General features: G+C 37.1%; 1 protein-coding gene across 1 annotated transcript in view; it reads left to right on the top strand.

The window, feature by feature from the left end:
- The window catches only part of SNTG2 (syntrophin, gamma 2), a 644,399-nt gene that overhangs the window by 5,953 nt on the left and 617,861 nt on the right, over positions 1–20,585 (top strand). Inside the window, exon 2 of the mRNA XM_006882917.1 lies at positions 637–774. Coding sequence (XP_006882979.1) covers positions 637–774 — 138 coding nt within the window. The remainder of the gene's footprint in view (positions 1–636; positions 775–20,585) is intronic.

Genomic DNA, 20,585 nt, shown 5'->3' on the forward strand with positions numbered 1-20,585 from the left:
GTAAATGCTTTTACCATTTTCAATTTGTGACTTTTCTAACTCAGACAACCAGTTCATCATCAGATATTTGAATTCTTTTGAATTTAATGTTTCCATTCAGATAGCTTTATCTGAAGTGAATATATTCTTCTTTTTGAATGCAGAAAAATTGATTTAAAGATTTAATAAAATCATTGTAATTTTAAAAGAACTAGAAACTTTTAAAAATGAACTCTGTTGGTAGGTATTTTAAGGCACTCAATTACTAGCAAAGGTTGAAAGTTCAAACCCACTTACCTCCTCAAGGGAGAAAGATGTGCCTGGCTGATTCTCAAAAGAAACTTTCCTCTATCCTACATGATTGCTGTGAATTGGAATTGACTTGATGTCATTTGGTTTTGGGGGGTAATTTAAAACATAAGAAAACACATATTAGTCCTCTAAATCGTATCTTGGACCAGTGACTAAAAAGTCCATAGTTTAGGTGTGTCTATGTGTGTGCTAAGTACATACAAATCCAAAAAGTATAAATATGGATCTTATGTTCATATAAATATATATACCTTTTAGTGATTTATCAAGAGGATACAGCTTATGCTTTGACATTATTTTCTTATTCCAAACAATTTTATTTGTGTCTCTACTTTCTTTCCACAGACTAAAACTGGTATTGCATTGTTGTATGACGAAGGGTTGGAAAATGCCTATGATGTCCGATTGAAGCTAACAAAAGAGGTACTAACTATTCAAAAACAAGATGTCGTCTGTACTAGTGGAAGCAATCACAGTTCAAATGTAAGTGCATCTGGATCTCCGTGCTTCCAGTAGAATGCTTCAAAAATGTTCCAGCTGATCAGCCAAGAAGGTCTTATTCAGATGAAAACCACTTAAAATTTACTGGGCAAGGGTCTTTGCTAATGAAAAGTTACTAGGCCTTTATTTAAATATTCCTAAAAGGAGTTCCACTGACAACCCAAAGGCATGCAGTCCAAATTCACCAGCTGCTTTGTGAAAGAAAAATGGGCAATTCCTCTTGCGCAATTTGTAGGTTCTTCAAACTTGCTGGAGGGTCAACTATGAGTCAGTTCTGACTTGACAGCACATAATAATACTGTTGTTAAACTATTATTTTAAAATTGTATTATGTACTATTTCCCTAACATTCTGAACTCCTTTGTTAACATATTTTAAGACTTGAATAATAATAATAATAAAAAGCCAAATGCTTGTTATTACTATATGAACCACAATATGAACTATACTACAGTATTAACTATAATATCATTTTAAAAAAAAAAACTTACATAAACGAATAGTGCACTTACTAAAAATAAAGAATCTTTAAAGTTTCCAAATAGACATACAAGGAAAATAAATATTAAATTTGAACTTTGTAGTCTTGCCTTTGTGGATGGGATTATGCATTTTCATTCTAGAATATAGTCCTTCTTGACTTCAATTGTACCTTTGATTCACAGATCAATTAAGGTTAAGGAATATGTTTATATGATAGAGTTAAATATTAAATAGATATTAATAAAAATATTTTTAACATTTTCTATCTCAGAGTTTGATAGATGATGACTACTACTGCAAATGGAGTTACGTGCCATTGAGTCCACTTCTACAGTCTCCTCAGTGCTTCAACCTATTGTTGCATTAATAGTATTAATTCCTCTTCTTGAATATCTTCTTCTGTTCTTACTCTCCACTTTTCTAAACACGATGCCACCCTTAACCTCTGGTTCCTGGTGATAACATGTTCAAAGTATGTTAAATAAAGCCTTACTGTCCTTGCCTCTATGGAACACAGTAGTTACACTTCCACACATATCTGGTAGTGTACTCACTCTCTTGTGAATAAACCAATAGTCCCTTGACAGAAAAATGGCCAATCTCCTTCCATTAAGATTTGTACCCTTGGAAATTTATTAGAGGGTCTCTATAAGTGAAATTTGACATCATGACAGTGAGTTTGGGTTTAAATGGAATATATTATAATTAAATCATATTCCATTTTTTTAATTTTTTTTTGATCTGTGGTACTGGAGAAGACTCCGAGGAGAACAAATATGTTTGTATTGGAGAGGGTGAAATGAAGCTATGCCTTGGAGGCAAATTTTGGGCATATTCAAAAGAGGAACCAGTCTTTGAAGATGTACATCATTCTGGGACAGTGGAGGGACAGTGCAAGAGAGGAAGACCCTTAATGAGATGGATGGACTAAGTGACTCGTGTAATGGGGTTAGGTGTGTCAGAGACAATAAGGTTGTCTCAAGATAAATCAAATCAGGCTTTGGAACTGTTGTACATAGCGCTGTTATGAGTCGCAAGTGACTGGAGAGCACGCAACAACAAACAAGTTTTCTCTGGTAAATTTAACTATAGCACTGTTTCAATATTAAAGAATTTATAGTGAAGTTAAGAGTATTCTCCAACTTGACAATTCAGAGGCATTGATTGTTCTGTCGTCCTCTTTCCTTGTCTAATTTTTAGATTCATCCGAAGCAATTAGTCTTTAAAGATACCTTCTCAATGCTGTCTTTGATTTATTATGTCAAACAGTTAAATTACTTGGCATAATCAATAAATTCTACTAAGCATTTATCTGGTCTTCTCTGTCTTCAGCCAAAATTCATCTAATACCAGCATATGCAATGGCCTTTTCTGAATCCAGCTTATATTTCAGGCAGTTCCTTGTTGTACAGTAACAGTATTTTTTTATCTTTTTTTGGGGATCTTTTTCTTCTTCTTAAGCTTTATTTTTTGTAATAATTTTAATGGTCATTTTAAAAAGAACTTTTAGAAAATTTAAGTTGCATATAGTATTAATGTTGTTATTCTTGTTATATACCATCAAGATGCCTGCAACTCACAGCAACCCTATATACAATAGCTCTGAACCCTGCTCTATCTTGAGCCAATTTCATTGTCTCTGACACAGCTATCCCCATAACTCCAATCACTGAATCAGTCCATCTCATCCAGGATCCTCCTCTCTTGTGCTGTCATCCCACCCTCCCAAGCATGATGTGCTTCTCCTGGTAACAAGCCTAAAGTAAGTGAGATGGAGCTTCAAATTATTTGTCTTCAAGGAGCATTCTGGTTTTACTCTCTTCAGGGCAGATTTGTTTATTCTCCTAGCAGTCCATGGTATATGCAGCACCCTTCTCCAGCATCATAACTCGAAGGCATCAATTCTTCTTTTGTTATCCTTATTTATTTTGCAGCTCTCTGATGAATAGCAAGTAATTCCTAAGACCATGGCCTGAAACCGGTGCACCTTAGTCTCTAGACAGACATTATTGCTCTTCAGTACTCTGGAGAGGTCCTTGACAGCAGATTTTTGCAGTGCAGTTTTTCTTTTGATTTCCTGGCTACTGATCAACCAAGAGTGTTGCTTGTAAAGCCAAGCAAGCTGAATCTGTTAACAATCTCAATCTCTTCTTCATCTATAGTGATGCTACCAATTGGCCTAGGAGTAACTATCTTTGTCTTCTTGATGTTGAACTTCAATCCAAATTGAAGGCTCCCATTCTTGACCTTCTGCAGCAAATGTCTCAGGTCCATCTCACTTTCGTCAAGGAAAGTTTATCATTTGCTTAACACAGGCTGCTGATGAGTCTTCCTTCGATCCTGATATCACATTCCTCCTCATAGAGCTCAGCATCCCAGATGATCTGATCTGCATATAGATTTAAAAGATACGGAGATAGGATGCATCCCTCACAGACACTTTTCCTTATTTTGAATCATGTGGTGTTTCTTGCTCTGTACTGATGACTGCCTGCTGGTCACAATAAAGTGTTCTGGGATTCTCATTCTTTTCATATTGTTTGATATTTTTTTCATGCTGCTGGATCACTTATTTTGGAATGGGAATAAATATCTTCCAGTTGATTAGCCAGATCTTTTTAATCCATTGCCATAGACTCGTGAGCTGAAACATTTTATTGGTATCTCATTAAGCCTGATATCTTCTTTCTTGCCAATGCTGTCATTACATCTTAAACTTCTTTTAGTACCATTGCTTCTTTATCATATTCTACTTTCAGGAAGGGTTTGGAATGTTTTGGTATAGTGATTCTGTATATTCCTTCCATTTTCTTTTGACTTTCCTGCATCATTGAATATTTTTACCCATTGGACCTTTTAGTACTGCCAATTCAAGGTTTGTATTTGTTCTTCTGTGCTTTCAGTTTAGAAATATCACACCTTTTTTTTTTAAATATTGATTTGCTCAAAAAAGTTTTTATACACTGTGTTTCACACTCTTCTTCCATCATATTGTGTTTCATACAATAATCCCCATGTTTTATAAACTCAAGTACCATTGGACTTTGCCCATCATTACCCAATCTTTTCAAGTCCCTGCCAAATCATTCCAATTTCCTTCACTCCCTCCCTGCATTTACCAAAATCTGCATTTGCCCCAACCCATCCTAACCTTTCTTACACTCCATCTTTGTTTGGGTCCCTATATATGTTTTACTAGTTATACTTCTGCTTTTACAATAATGTTATTATGCAGTATTTGTCCTTATGAAACTTAATTCACCCAGCATAATGCTCTCCAGTCTTGCCCAAGTTATGTAGGACAATTTAAAAATCATTGCTCCTGAATGATGCATAATATTACATTATATGACTGTACTGTTGTTGTTGTTATGTGCCGTCGAGTTGCTTGCAACTCATAGTGACCCTCTGTACAACAGCCCTAAACTCCGCTCTGTCCTGTGCCAATCACACTGTCTCTGACACACCCATCCCAATTATCCCAGTCACTGAATCAATCCACCTCATAGAGGGCCTTCCTCTCCTGCGCTGTCCCTCCACCCTCCCAAGCATGACGTCCCTCTCCAAGGACCGGTCTCTTCTCACAACACACCCAAAGTATGTTAGACGGAGCCTCAGAATCCTTGCCTCCAAGGAGCCACCTGGTTTAACCATTTCCAGGACAAATCTGTTTGTTTTCCTAGCAGTCCATGATATTCTCAATACTCTTCTCCACAGCTCAAAGGCATCAATTCTCCTTCTATCCTCCTTGGTCATTGTCCAACTCTCTGATGCATAACAAGTGATTGCGAAGACCATAGCCTGTATCAGACGCACCTTAGTCTCCAGAGAGACACCATGGCTCTTCAGTACTTTGAAGAGATCCCCAACAGCAGACTTTCCCATGGCAATGCGCCTTTTCATTTCCTGGCTGCTGGTGCCAAGACTGTTGACTACGGAGCCAAGCAAACTAAAGCTGTGTACAATCTCAATGACTGTACTACACTTTCTAAATCCATTCATTTGTAGTTAGACATCTGAATTGTTTCCATATTCTTGTGATGTTTCATAGCACTGCTATGAACATTGGTGTGTAGATATCCATTTGTGTCTCAGTTCTAGTTTCTTTGGGGTATATTCCTAGAAGTGAAATAGCTCATATGGAATTTCTATGGTTAAGTTTTTGAGGAAATGCCAAACTGCCTTTCAGAGGGGTTGTACCATTTTACAATCCCACAAACAGTGATTGAGAGTTCTAAATGTTCCACATTCTCTCTAACATTTATAGATTGGGGCCTGGCTAAAATTTCTCAGATGGTAATAATTGCATCTCTCTTATTGCCAGTAATTTTGAGCTTTCTCCATGTATCTGTTGGCCATCTGAAGGTCTTTCTCTGTGTAAAGTCTTTCCATGCCATTTGCTTATTTTGTAATTGGGTTGTTAGACTTTTTCTTCTAGTGGCTCAGGAGTATTTGATAAATTTTTGTTATGAGACTCTTGTCTGTGATGGTATTGCAAAACGTCTTTTCCTTGTTGGTAAGTTTTCTTTTCACCCTATTGAAAAAAAAATTATGAGTACAAAGATTTAATCTTTAGAAAGTCCGATTCATCAACTTTATCCTCTCCAGATTGTATATTTATCAATGTATTTGTCAGTTTCCTTATGCCATAGAATAGGCCTTCTCAGCTTCATCTCAGTTTGTCTTTGATGAACTTCATGATTGAGGCTTTACTTCAAAGTCTCTGATACACCATGAGATGATTTTGTATATGGTGTGAGATGCATATCCTGTTTCAGCTTTCTGCAGATGGTAGTCCAGTTTTGCAACATCATCTGTTGAAGAGGTTGCCATTTCCCCATTTGATTTGTTCTTTTTCTTTGTCCAATATCAGTTGACTGTAGATACAGAGGTCCACTTCTAGTTTCTTGACTCGGTTCCATTGGTCTTTGTGTCTGTCATTGTACCAGTACCATGCTGTTTTGGTAATTCCTGTTCTATAGTAGGTTTAGGATCAGGGGATGCTATGCCTTTCACTTCATTTTTGTTTTTCAGAAGTGCTTTAATTATCTGGGCTTTATTTTCTCTACAAATACACTTGACAGTTTCCCTTTGAATCTTCTTGAAAAATGAATTTGGTATCTGTATTGAAATTGTATTTAACATGTAGATTGATTTTTATAGGATTGTAATTTTCACAGTATTGAGTCTTCCTATCCATGAACAGGATACATATTTCCATTTATTTAGATATTTTACTGCATTTTGCAGAAATATTCTATAGTTTTCTTTGTAAATGTCTTTTGTGTCTTTAATTAGGTTCACTCACAAGTATCTCAATTTATGGTCGCCTGTTTTAAATGATATTGCTTTGTTGGTTTCCTTTTACTTTTCATTGTTACTATAGAGGAATCCCACTGATTATTGAATATTCATCTTGTATCTGGCCACTCTACTAAATAGGTCTACTTTCTGAAACATTTTTTGTTGAGTCCTTGGGGTTTTCTTTGTACACTGTCATATCAGCTGCATACAATAAGAGTTAACCATCTCTTGGCAGATCTTGGTGCCTTTTATCCCTTCTCTTGTCTATTTCCTTCTCTTTTCTTCTTTTATTTCCTCTAGAAAGCACTTCCAATACAAAATAGAACAGAAGTGGTGACAGTAAGCACCCTAGTCTGGGTCCTGATTACACAAAAATGCTTTTAGTCTTTCTCCATTGAGAACGATTTTGCTCTTTTTTTTGCATGTATACTTTTCACTATATTGAAAAAATTCCCTTCTATTCCAATTTTGCTGAGTGTCTTAATCAGGAAAGTTATTGGGTTTTGGCATATACTTTTTCTGCATCAATTGCTAAGAGTATATGGTTTTTGTTATTTGCTTTGTTAATTGGTGAATTATGTTGATTGTATTTCTTATGTTGACCCTTACATATGAATCCCACTTGGTGATGATCTTTTTTTTAATGTGCTTTTGGATTCTATTCACTAGGATTTTGTTAAGGATTTTAACCTCTATGTTCATGAGAGATATTGGTCTTTAGTTTTCTTTTTTATTAAAATCTTTGCCTGGTTTCGGTATTAGGGTTTTGCTTACTTCATAGAATGTGTCTGGGAGTGTTCTTTTTCCCCCCCTTCTTTTCTGTTTTTTGAAATAATTTGAGTATAATTGGTGATAAATCTTCTGTAAATGTTTCATAAAATTCAGCCATGAAGCCATCAGGTCCAGAACTTTTACTGTGAGTCTTTTTATGACCTACTCAATTTCTTTTTTTGTAATGGGTCTGTTCAAGTGTTCTACATCTGATCCTGTCAATCTGGGTAGGACATTGGTTTCAACACGTTTGTCCATTTCCTCTAGATTTTCAAATTAATCAGAGTATTGCTTTTTTATGAACTTGGAGAAACAGTGAAATTTATACAAGTGTTCAGGTCTTTCATTCCTAAGGCAACTATGAGTCGTTTATGACGCAATGGCACTTAACATCATCAACAACAACAGCAACATAGCTTTTCATAATATTACAATATTATAGATTTAATTTCCTCTGGCTCTATTATAAGGTAACCTCTATCATTCTTTAATCAAGCTGTTTGTGTCTTCTCTTCCTTTTCTTTTTTTAAAAAAATTATTAAATTTTATTAGTTTTAATGAACATTGACAGGGATTTTGGGTTTTCATTCCTTCATTGCTGTACCATTCTCTCTACCCTCTTCCCCAGTTTGTTCTTCTTCTCCCGCCCTCCGAATGTCTGTTTTAATTGTCTGATTGCCACAGTGCTTGTCAAAGCCAGTTCTGATTAATCTCCTTTGTCAGTGTGTCCTTTGCCATTCCCTATCACTCCTCCCTGAGAGAGACTTCACCCTGATTCATAAGGAAAAGGGGATGGCGTATTCTATTAGCTACTTCCTGCTGAAAAGTGACGCTGTGGGTTTCAGGGTGAAGATCTTCTCTCACTACTCTAAAGGGCCCCTTTGGCAGTAGGAAACACATAGACTGTTATGGAGATTGATTTTGGAGTTTAGATGCACTGTTATTAATTGTGCTTAGCCGTACATGTTCATATCCTTGAAGATGTATCGTGGGGGGGTTGCAACCTAGAAGACACAAATTTAACTGACAAGTTATAAGTACATGAGTCCAAAATTATGGAAAAGTAAAAGAAAAGATTCTTTCATTGTTTTACAAACCTTCCCCCAGGTCCCCTCCACCATGTAGCCATTGCTCTAGACACCTGTGATGACAGAAATACCTAGTCACATATCTCTTTTAAACAGTTTTCTCCCTCCTCTGTTTCAGTGCAGTATACATTACTGAACCCATCTTACTCAGTCTCTCCCCAACCCCGAGGTTAGTCCCATTCTACAACAGTGGCATCATGCAATATTTGTCCTTTTGTGACTGGGATATTTCACTCAGCATAATGTTCTCCAGAGTCAACCATTTTGAATAATATTGGATGAGTTCCTTGTTTTTCAATGAAGCATAGTATTCCATTGTGCGAATATACCACAGCTTCTCTAGTTATTCGTTTTTTGATGGGCACTTAGGTTGTTTCCAACTCCTTGCTATTGTGAACAAAGCTGCAATAAACATGGGTGTGCATATATCTGCTTGGATGTCAGCTATGGTCTCTTCAGGGTATATTCCCAGTAGTGGAATTGCTGGGTCAAATGGTATCTCTATTTGCAACTTTTAGAGAAAGCGCCATACTGCTTTCCACAGGGGTTGCACCATTTTACACTCCCACCAACAGTGAATCAGGGTTCCAGTTTCTCCACAACCTCGCCAGCATTTGTTGCTTGCTGTTCTGTTAAATTTTGCTATTTTGACTGGGGTGAGATGATATCTCATAGTTGTTTTATTCTCTTCCTTTTCTTTTGTTAGGTTTGTCAGTGGTTTGCCAGTTTTATTGACACTTTCAAAATACCCGGTTTTTGGTTTTCTTGAGGGTTTCAATTGTTTTTCTGCTTTTTATTTCATTATTTCAGCTCTTATTTTTATAATTTCCTTTCTTCTAGAGGCTGTGGGGTTAGATTGATGTTCTTTTTATATTTGATGTAAGTGTTGAGTTAGATTATTAACTTTGCTTTTTTCTTGTTTTCTTTGTTTTTGGGTTTTGTTTTGTTTTGCTTTTGCTTTTATGTTTGTCTATGGCTGTGAACTGGGCTCTGAGGACTGCCTTACCTTCATCTCAGAGGTTTTGGTGCATTGTATTTTCATTAGTTTCATGGAACCTCTTTATTTCATTATTTATTTTATAACCCAATCGTGTTCTAGTAGAGAGGTGGGTTTGTAAGCTTTACTTTCCTGTGGTTAATTTCTAGTTTTATTGTATTGTGGTCTGAGATGAGACTTTTATTATTTCAATGTTTTGGTTTTTGTTTTTAATTTATTGAGACTTTCTTTGTGCAGTAATAGGTCATCAATTCCAGAAAATATCCCATGTGCATTTGAGAAGAAAGTGAATTAAGTTTTAGTTGGTCAATACTCAGATTACATCCACAAGATTGAGTCGGCTGAGTGTGTAGGGTAGATCTTCTGCATCTTTCTTAATTTTCTTTTGAGTTGACTTATCCTTTGGCAAGAGTGGTGTGTTAAAGTCTTCTAACACTATTGTGGTACTGTCTATTTCTTTCTTCAATTTTATTAACAATTGTTTTTATGTGTTTAGAAGATTCATCATGTGATGCATAGATGATGACCAATGTTGTCTATTATGCCTTTAATAATTTTATAGTGCCTTTCCTTTTAGAAGGTGGCTTTTATTTTGAAGTCTGTTTTATCAGTGATTGTTATTGCCACTTTGTTTTTGTGGATGCCATTTGATGGTTTATTTTTCCAGTCTTTAATTTTGAGTTTATCTTTCTCTTCATTTATTAGATGTATCTCTTGTAGACAACATCTTGATGGGCTTTGATTTTTTCATCTCTTTTCTGCTCTTTATCTCTTGATTTGTGTATTTAGTCTATTCTCATTAAGTTTAATTTTTGACAGGCCAAGTTTTATCATTGCATTTTGCTGTGTTTCTTTTTTTGTGTGTGTTTCTGGTTATAGTAGCACTGTAGTACTCTGTGTGAAGGACCTACCTTAAAAATTCTTATAGATTCCATCTTGTTTTTACAAATTATTTATGTTCTTTCTTTTCTACAAAGGATGAGATTCACCTTCATTCATGATTGGGAGCTTTGTTGGGTACAGGATCCTCAGTTGACCCTTGCTTTCTTTCAACTTTTTGCGTATGCCATTCCAGTGGCTTCATGCTCACATGGTGCCTGCGGAAAATCAGAACTGTCTTACTGGTTTTTTTTCTTTGTAGGTGACTCTTTGTTTTTCTTGACTGCTTTTAGTAATTTATCCTTATCTTTTATTTTGAAGAATTTGACTGCGATCTTCATTTCCTGTCTAGTCTATTTGGTGTTCACTGAGCTTCTTGAATGTACATTTCCTCGTTCCTCATGATACCTGAGACTTTTCCTCCTAATATCTTTTCTACAATGTTCTCAGTAATTTCCCTGACCTTCTCATACTCTGGAATTTCCGTCATATATATGCTGTTCCCTTTATGTCATCTCACATCATGCTATTTTTTTTTAATTTCTCATCTCTGATTTTTTTTTTTTTTTGTCTAGTATCTTTTCAATGAAGCTCTTGTCTCACTGACTCTGCTGCATCTCTTCTGTTTTACTTTTTTGTCTCTCAAGCATGTTGGATACTTCTGCTTTTCAGTTTTAATATTCTGGAGTGCTTTTAATGTATATCTCTTATTTCCAGTACTGTGTTGGCTGTGCCCTCTCTCTACTTGGGATATTGGGTTGTTTTTTTTTTTTTGTGGTTTCTTTTTTTTTTAAGTTATTATGCCTCTTTATTCATAGTTTCAGTTTTTTCTTCCATCTTTTATATTTTCTTCTATAGTTGTGGAAGTTCCTCCTCATCTACATATTTCTTCTGTCTCCCTGTCTCTGGAGGTTTTGCTTTCTAAGTGTTTTCCATTGTATCTTTCATTATTTGCTCCTTCTTCTGTAGCTGTTCAAAAAACTCCTCATCAATATATTTCTTCTGGTCTTCTGCCTCTAGGGTCATCCCTTGATTGGTACGTTCCATTGTTTCTTGCATCATTTGTACCTCTTTCATGGCTATTTGAATATCTCCATATTAAAATATATCATCTGCCTTCTTGACTCTGGGGTAGTCATTGCATCTGCAGTATTCTCTGATTTTTTTAGAAAAGACTGAATTTGCTTTTTTACAGAGTTTGAAGATTCCTGCTGCTTTCTTGATATTATGTGAAGTTTTTCTTGTTAAGTGTGTTAGGCCATTGCTATTGTGTCTGCATGAGTTGTTGGTAATTCTTTTGTTTATAATGTTATTGTTTAGTTATAAGTTTAAAATGTTCAATCTATCAGTGAGCCACCCACTCTACTGGAAGTCATTTCTGGAAACATTTGCTTTTTATAAAATCCTTCAAGTTCTCTCAGTTCTGCACAGCTGCCCTCCAGGAATCTCGGCTTAATGTAAATCCCTTGTCCCAAACTCTGCTGTTCTCCTTTGTCTGTGGAGTGGCTGAGTAGGATAAGACCAGTTGCTCCACTCAAGCACTTTCTATCTGGTGGGGTTTCAAGTCAGCTCTCTTTTTTTGCAGCTCTACATGTCATTTGAGAAAGCTTCAAAAGTCATTCCTCTGCTTGTGGCTCTGTGTCCAAAACTCTCTTGTGCTTTTTGGCCCCTGGGATGGCCCTGCAGCCTTGGAGGTAAGGATTCTCAAGTGGAGGGAGTTATATCCAGGGAAATGTCAGTACCTTCCCTTTCCTTTAGATTTTTCTTTGCACATTTTATTAAAATATTTTGCTTTGTCTTCTTGAGCTACCTATGAAAACTTCTTTTCAGCTATCTTCAGTATTTCTTTCCTTTGCTGTGACTTGTTTATACTTCAGTGCTAGTTTCAGAGTCTTTTCTGACATACATTTTGGCCTTTAATTTCTATCTTACCTTGTAATGATGTTTTGCTTTCTTCATGGGTGATATCCTTGATGTCATCTCACAGCTTATCTAGTCTTTGGACATTGGAGTTCAAATGGTTTTAAAATTAAGGTGAGATAAACTCAGAGTTGTATTTTAGTTCTTCTGGACTTGTTTTCATTTTCTTTAGCTTCAGTTTAATCTTGCATATGAGTAGTTGATGAGTTGTTCCAGAGTTGTCTCTGGAGGTGTCTTGATTGCTAATATTGAGGTTCTCCACCTTTTCTTTCTAAAGACATTGTCAGTCAGAATCTTGTGCAGTTCATTAAGTGAAGTGTGTATGTATTTTCACCATTTATTTTAAAGATGCTGAGTGAATTAAATCTCATAAGGACAAATCTGCAGAAGATCATTATTATAAAACTAGAAGGATAGCTATTAAAACATGTATGGAGACTCAAGAGGGGAAAGTGGTGGGAGCAGAGAGGCAAGGCTGGGTAGGGGTGAAAACACAGAGTTAGACAGTTTGGAGGATGGAGGGATGAGTGAAGGAAATGAGAAAAATCTGGCAGCATTTTGAAAAGAATGGTTAATGTTGGGCAATGTGCGAAGGTGCTTGATTTTATAAAACATAATATATGGGAATGATTGTATGAAATATGGTAATAAAGAATAGTGTGAAACAAAATCTTTACAAAACTTTGTGAGCAAGTAAATATAAAATAAAATTTTAAAAAAGATACTTGCAATGAATAAATCATCGATTGAATAATATTCATTCATTAGATCACAGCTTTTATTTCTACCACCAAGACTATATTTTCCAATAAGACTTTACATACTTTGGACGTATTGCCAGGATGTGATATTCTTTGAAGAGGACATGATGATGGGAAGGATGGAAGGCTGATGAAGGAGAAGGCAACCCTCAGTCTGGTGGATTGGTTTGGTGGCTGCTGCAATAGACTCTTTATGTGTCAGGAAATGTAAGGATGGTACAGGATAGAACAGAGTTCAAACCTTTTGTTCATAGGGTCACTATAAGTTGTGCTCAACTTAACAACAACAAGTTCTTCTTTAAGTCAGTAATTATTATTAATGCACATTGATCACAAGTTTGATACACATCAGTCTGCACAATTTAGTGACAATCCTTAGTTTCTTCTTTGATTTTAGTGGTTAGGGTACATATTTAAATAGTAGTTGTATTAACATATCTTCTTTCAATGCATATTGATAGTATCTTATAATTCATAGCATTATATTTTAGGATCAGTTTTAAAATATTCTTTTTTATAATGAATTTAATAATAATTACATTCTGTTCCTTTTAAGGCCATTCCTCTGTTTAAGATTATTTGTCTGCTGTTTACCATTTCCAGCAGAGTGAATCATGTAATTATCAGAGTCATAATGGCCATTACCAGTTCATTTCAGCTCAGTAATGCCTAACATTTCACTCTTTTTGCATCCGATTTAATTTTTTTTAAATTCCATTTTTTTCTAGATCTATATTTAATACATCCCACATTTCAATTATTAATGAATGTGCGCAGCTCATTCTCTTTATTTTGAGGCTTGCTACAATAGCAAATGATGGTCCTTAACTGGATAAAAAATGTATCAATAAAGTAGACACACTCTGAGGAAGCAACTTCCCTAGTTGCATTTTGAGTGCCTTCCAACCTGTGTTACTCATTTTCTATCACTTAACGCAACAATGTTATTCTATTATTTATAGGATTTGCAAAGGCTTGTTAAATCAGAAGTAGATGGCCAGTTGTGCTTCTTAATCTGTAAATTCTGACACAATGTGTCAACCTGCTGTTATTTGAAATGATGATAATATAGCATTATCTTTCTATCGATCATCTATCTATCTATCATCTATCTATCTATCTATCTATCTATCTATCTATCTATCTATCTATCTATCTATCTATCTATCATCTATCTGTTATTGTCATGTGCTGTTGAGTTTCCTCTGACAAAGAGTGACTCTATCCACAGTAGCTCTGCAGCTTGTTTTACCCTAATCCAAACTCACTGTCTCTGATACACCCGCCACTGTTACCCCAGTCACTGTGTCAGTCTATGTCATTCAGGGTACTTTTCTCCTGTGTTATCCCGCCACCCTTCCAAGCATGATGCCCTTCTCCAAAGACTGGCCCCTCCTGGGAACATGATGAAAATATGTGAGACAGAGTTTCAGAATCCTCCTTCAGACAGCACCTTGGTTTTGGACAGGCCTATTTGTTTCTTGGCAGTATGTTCAGTACTCATCTCCAGCACCATAACTTAAAGGTATCAGTTCTCTCATTTTTATTAATTGCCCAGCTCCCTGAAACATAGCAGTAATTACAAAGACCATGGCCTGGATCAAGTACACTTTAGTCTTTAGACTGACATCTTTACTCTTCAGGACTCTGGAGAGGTCCCTGACAGTGGATTTTCCCAATGCAATTTGTCTTTTGTATTCCTGGCTGCTGGTGCTAAGAGTGTCAATGGTATACCAAAACAAGATGAAATTGTTAACCAGCTCAATCTCTTCTTTATGGATATGGTTATATGTTGTTGTTGTTATGTACTATTCAGTCACCTGCATCTCATAGCAACCTTATGTACACCAGTCATAAAGCCTGCTCTATCCTGTGCCAATCTTACTGTCTCAGACACACAAGCGTGCACGTGTGTATGTGCATATATAAATCGTGGAAATTACTTTGTATACTCCTTTACTCTTCCATCTTCTTTTAACGCTTCCTGGATCATTTCATATTCTGCCCAAAGCATCCTTGAATATTGCAGCTCAAGGCTTGAATTGTTCTCCAGTTCCTTCAGCTTAAGAAATGTCAAGAAAGTTTGTCCTTCTGATTCCAGAGCTTTGCACATTTCATCATAATACTTTGCTTTGTCTTCCTGTGCTGCCCTTTGAAATCTTTGGTTCATCTCCTAAATTTGTTGATTTTTTTTTCCTTTTGCTTCTGCTTCTCAGTGTTCTAGTGAAATTTTCAGAGTCTTGTCTGACATTCATTTTGGTGTTTTCTTCATTGTCTGTAATGACCTTTTGCATTCTTTGTGAATGGTATTCTTGATATTTTCTCACAGCTCATCTAGTCTTCACTCCTTAGTGTTCAAGACCTCAAACTCATTCCTGAGACTGTTTGCAATTCAGATGGGATAGACTCAAGGTCAATTTTTTTCCCTGTGGACTAGATTTAACCTTCTTTAGCTTCAGCTTGAACTTGCATGTGAGTAGTAGATGGTTTGTTTCACAATCAGCACCTGGCCTACTTTTCACAGCTGAGATTCTCAAACATTTTTTTCTACAGACATAATCAATCTGATTCCTATGCACACCATCAAGTGAAAATTCTGTGTTTATGTTTTGTCTAAAAAGTATTTGTGATGAATACATCATTGATTACATGGAATCTATACTTGGACCAGGAGGCAGTTATCAGACAGTGTTAGGAAACACTGCATGGTTCAAAATTGGGAAAGGCATACACCAGGGCTCTGTCCTATTTCCATACCTTTTCAGGACATCTGGGAGATTGGACTCTCTGAGGAGGAATGTGGCATCAGTATAGGAGGAACACTCATCAGCAACCTGCATTATGCAAGTGACACAACCTTTTTTGCTGAAACTAGGGAGGACCTGAGGCATTTGCTGTAGGTCAAGGACTGCAGCCTTAAATATGGATTGGAGCTTGACCTCAATAAAACTATTATTGTAAAATAAGTATGAATATGAGAATCCAAGGAGGGGGTGGAAGCAGAGAGGGGAATATGGGAGGATAGGTTCGGCACTAAAGGTAGGGTCATACAATTTGGTATATAGGAATGGCAAAGGAAATAAGAAGGATCTGAGGTGAAAAAAATATTCTTATTTTGTAAATAAACCAGTATAAAGTGAAAAGTATAAAAAAAGTTTAGGGGGAGGATGGAAGCAGATGGGTGAGGATGCGTGGGGAGGGAAGAGATTAATCACAGGGTCGGACAATTAGATGTTTGGGGGATGAAGGAAATGGGAAAGATCTAGTGTGAAAAACAATGTATTCAAACTTGGTAAATAAATCAGTATTTAAAACAAATCAACCAAACATACACACACACACACACATACAACCCCAACCAAAGAAAGAAAATAAAAGAAAACAAAGATTCTCACTCCGGGACCAATTGGCAGCATCATGATAGATGGTGAAGAGACTGAGATATTTAATAGCTTCTGTTTGCTTGGGTCCACAGTTAGCACTCTAGGTACCAGCAGTCAGGAAATTAAAAGATTAATTACATTGGGAAAGGCTACTGTCAGAGACCTCTCCAGAGTATTCAAGAGCAACGATGTCAGTTTCGAGACTAAGGTATGCCTGAACCATACCATGGTCTTTGCAGTTATTTGCTATGCATTAGAAAGTTGGACAATACTAGGGATTATAGATGAAGAATTGATGCCTTTGAGCTGTGGTGCTTGAGAAGAGTACTAAATATACCATTGACCACTAGAAGAATAAACAGGTTCAACCTGGAGAGGATGAAACCAAGCAGCTCTTTGGACATAAGAATTCTGAAGCTCCATCTGACATACTTTGGGCAAGTTCGAAGGAGTGACCAGTGCTTAGAAAGGGATATCATGCTTGGGTGGGAGGAGGGACAGTGCAAGAAAGGAGGACCCTCAAAGATAGATTGATTCAGTGACTGGGGTAAACAGGGTAGGTGTGTCAGATACAATAAGGTTCGGTCAGGATAGAGTAGGGTTTAGAGCTCTTGTACATCAAGTTGCTAGGACCTGCAAGTGACTTGATGGCACATACAACAACATTGTCACGGAGATATATCTATGTTGTTATTGTTGCTTATTGTCAAATGGCCAATGACCCGCAGCAATCCTATTTATAGTAGCTCTGAAGCCTGCCCTGTCCTGAGCCAGTCTCACTAATTGTGACACATGTATCTCCATTGCTCTAGTTACTGTACCAGTCCATCTCATCCTGGTCTTCCTCTCCTGCACTACCCTCCACCCTTCTGATCATGATGTCCTCTTTCAGGAACCTGTCCCTCTTGCCCACATGCCCAAAGTCTGTGAGATAGAGCTACAAAATTCTATCCACCAAGGAGAAACTTGGTTGCATCCTCTCCAAGACAGATCTATTTGTTTCTTGGCAGTGTATGTTCAAGACTCTTTTCAAGCAACTAAATTCAAAAGCATCAGTTATAACTTTTACCCAGTACTGCCTTTGAAAAAAATCTTTCCTTGAATGTAGTACTTGGGATTTGGACTTAAATCCTCCTAAACACAAAACAAGCCTCAGTGTGAGAGACCAGCAGCAGTGCTAGTTACAAGACATCATGGAAGTGACTTGTGGCCTAAGAAAGGGTCGGAGGGAGGTACTGGATGAGGTAGGTGAGAGTGCAAGTGATGCTGATGAAACAAAGAACGGGAAGGAACAAGATATGTGCACCAGGGAGGGGGATTCTGGACATATTGGTTATTTCTGTAAAGGGAAGTGTCTTTCCGCTGTTCCTTTTAGTAAAATGCTTATATGACAGATATTGTTCTAAAACTATGCATTCAAATTAAGACAGATTAGGAAGAAAGACTTTTAAATGAGCTCTGGGTGGATATCAAGAAAATCGTCCATGAAGAATGCAAAAGATCATTACAAAGGCTGAAAAAGAAGAAAAGACCAAGATGGATGTCAGATGAGACTCTGAATATTGCATTATAGTGCCGAAAAGCCAAAGCTGAAGGAAGAAACCAAGAAATCAAAGAGCTGAACAGAAAATTTCAAAAGGCAGCCCGGGACGACAAAGCAAGATACTGTAATGAAATGTGCAGAGAGCCGGAGTCATAAAATTAAAAGGGCTGAACTCGCTCAGCGTTTCTTAAGCTGGAGGAGCTGAAAAACAAATTCAAGCCACGAGTGGCAATACTTAAGGATACTTTGGGCAGAATATTAAATGATCCAGGAAATATCAAGAGAAGATGGAAGGAATACACAGAGTCACTGTATCAGAAGGAATTGGCTGACAGAAGAATTTAATGAAATGGCATGTGAGCAAGAGGCTATGGTGATGAAGGAGGAAGTACAAATTGCTCTGAAGGAATTGGCAGAAAACAGGGATCCAGGAGTTGATGGCATAACAATTGACATATTTCAACAGACAGACACTGCCCTGGATGTGCTCACTAAGTTGTGCCAAGAAATCTGGAGGACAGCCAGCTGGCCCACTGACTGAAAAAGATCAATATTTGTTCCCATTCCAAAGAAACCCAGCAGAGTGCAGAAATTATCAAACAATATCATTAATATCACATGCAAGCAAGATTCTGTGAAAATTATCTAAAAACATTTGGAAGAGTATGTCAACAGAGAACTGCCAGATGTACAGGCTGGATTTAGAAGAGGTCGTGGTACTAGGGATATTATAGCTAATGTTAGATGGATATTGGCAGGAAGCTGAGAATACCAGAAGAAGTCTGTGTGTGCTTCATTGACTATGCACAGGCTTTTGACTGTGTGGATCATAACAAGCAGTGGTTGACTCTGAGAAGAATGGGAATCCCAGAACATTTGATGGTGCTAATGCAAAACCTGTACTTGAACCAAGAAGCAGTCATCAGAACAGAGCAAAGAGACACTACATGGTTCAAAATTAAGAAAGGGTTCCATCAGGGATGTTTTCTGTCTCCATACCTTTTCAATCTGTATGCAGAATAGATCATCCGAGTCTCTGGGCTATATGAAGAGGAATGTGGTATCAGGATTGGTGGAAGAGCCATCAACAACCTGCGTTATGCAGATGACACAACCCTGCTTGTTGAAACTGAGGAGGACATGAAGCGCTTGCTGCAGAGGGTCAAGGACTGCAGCCTTCTATATGGATTGAAGCTCAGCATCAAGAAAATAAAGATTCTCACCACTGAGCTAACTGGCAGCATCAGTATGGATGGTGAAGAGATTGAGATAGTTGACAGTTTTAGTTTGCTTGGCTCCACAATCAATGCTCTTATTAACAGAAGCTAGGAAATCAAGAGATGAATTGCATTGGGAAAGTTGGCTGTGAGGGACCTCTCAAGAGTACTAAAGAGGAATGACATCAGGCTGGAAACTAAGGTGCACCTGATCCAGGCTGTAGTCTTCACAATTAAGTGCTATGCATCAGAGAATTGGACAGTGAATAGGGTTGATGGAAAGAGAATTTATGCCTTTGAGCTGAGGTGCTGGAGAAGAGTGTTGAATATACCATGGACTGCTAGGAGAACTAACAGGTTTGTCCTGGAAAGGGTGAAGCCAGAGTGTTCCCTGGAGTCAAGGATTCTGAAGCTTCGTCTGACATATTTTGGGCATGTTGCAAGGAGGGACTGGTCCTTGGAAAGAGACACCATGTTTGGCAGAGTGGTGGGGCGGCGTAGGCGAGGAAGACCTTCGATGAGATGGATTGATTCTGTGACTGGAGCGGTGGGAATAAGTTCATTTGAGATGGCTAGGTTGGCACAGGATAGAACAGTTTTTAGAGCTCTTGTACATAGGGTCTCTATGAGTTGCAAACAGTTTGGTGGCACATAACAACAACAACAAACAAGGAAGAAAGATTGGTCACCCACTTCTGAAATATAAAAGGCATTTGAAAACCCTATGTACATACAGCACTCTTAAAAGTATATTAACAGAAATGAATAAATAGAGAGATAGACATCTAAGTATATCTATCACTATGTCTATCTGTATCTGTAATTTGTTGTTATGAGCCATCAAGTCAGAACCCACTAGTAGCTGACTGCCAGAAGGTTTTTAGTGAGAGTAACGTACATGGGGGGAGATTGCCTTTCCATTTATTCTTATTACAAAACAATGATGGGAATAGAAAAAGAGGTCATCAGGGCAAGTGTGTTTTGGTTTGTTGTTTTTTTGCATTTAAATGTGTATTTTTCTTTGTAGCAGCTTTCTAAATTAAAGAAAATATGACTCAAGTGATCGTAAAAATACTAATTTTATGCTATAATAGGAAAATTATTAACACAAACACACAACATTGGTTTGTTTTTTAATTCCTAAGTGTGAGATTCTCTTAATAATATGTTCTTCATGAAAATTCTTGCCATGTAAAAGACTTTTCCCTAAGAAAAATGAGCATATGTTCTTTCTTCTTTTGCTCCCTAAATTTCAGCAGTTCCCTAAATGCTAAAAGCATTCATGGGGCGTTCTAGTGGCTCAGTGTGTAAGGTGCTGTGATACCAGACCAAAGGGAGATTGACTACACAACAGGAAAAATATGGACCATCTCCTCCTATTCAATTTACAGAAATCTTCCTACTCTTCCTCTCTTTGGAGCACACATCCACCAACTGAAATTACTAT

This window comes from Elephantulus edwardii, unplaced genomic scaffold (genome assembly GCF_000299155.1).
Source record: "Elephantulus edwardii isolate Elephantulus edwardi_28Jun2011 unplaced genomic scaffold, EleEdw1.0 scaffold00025, whole genome shotgun sequence".
NCBI lineage: Eukaryota > Metazoa > Chordata > Mammalia > Macroscelidea > Macroscelididae > Elephantulus > Elephantulus edwardii.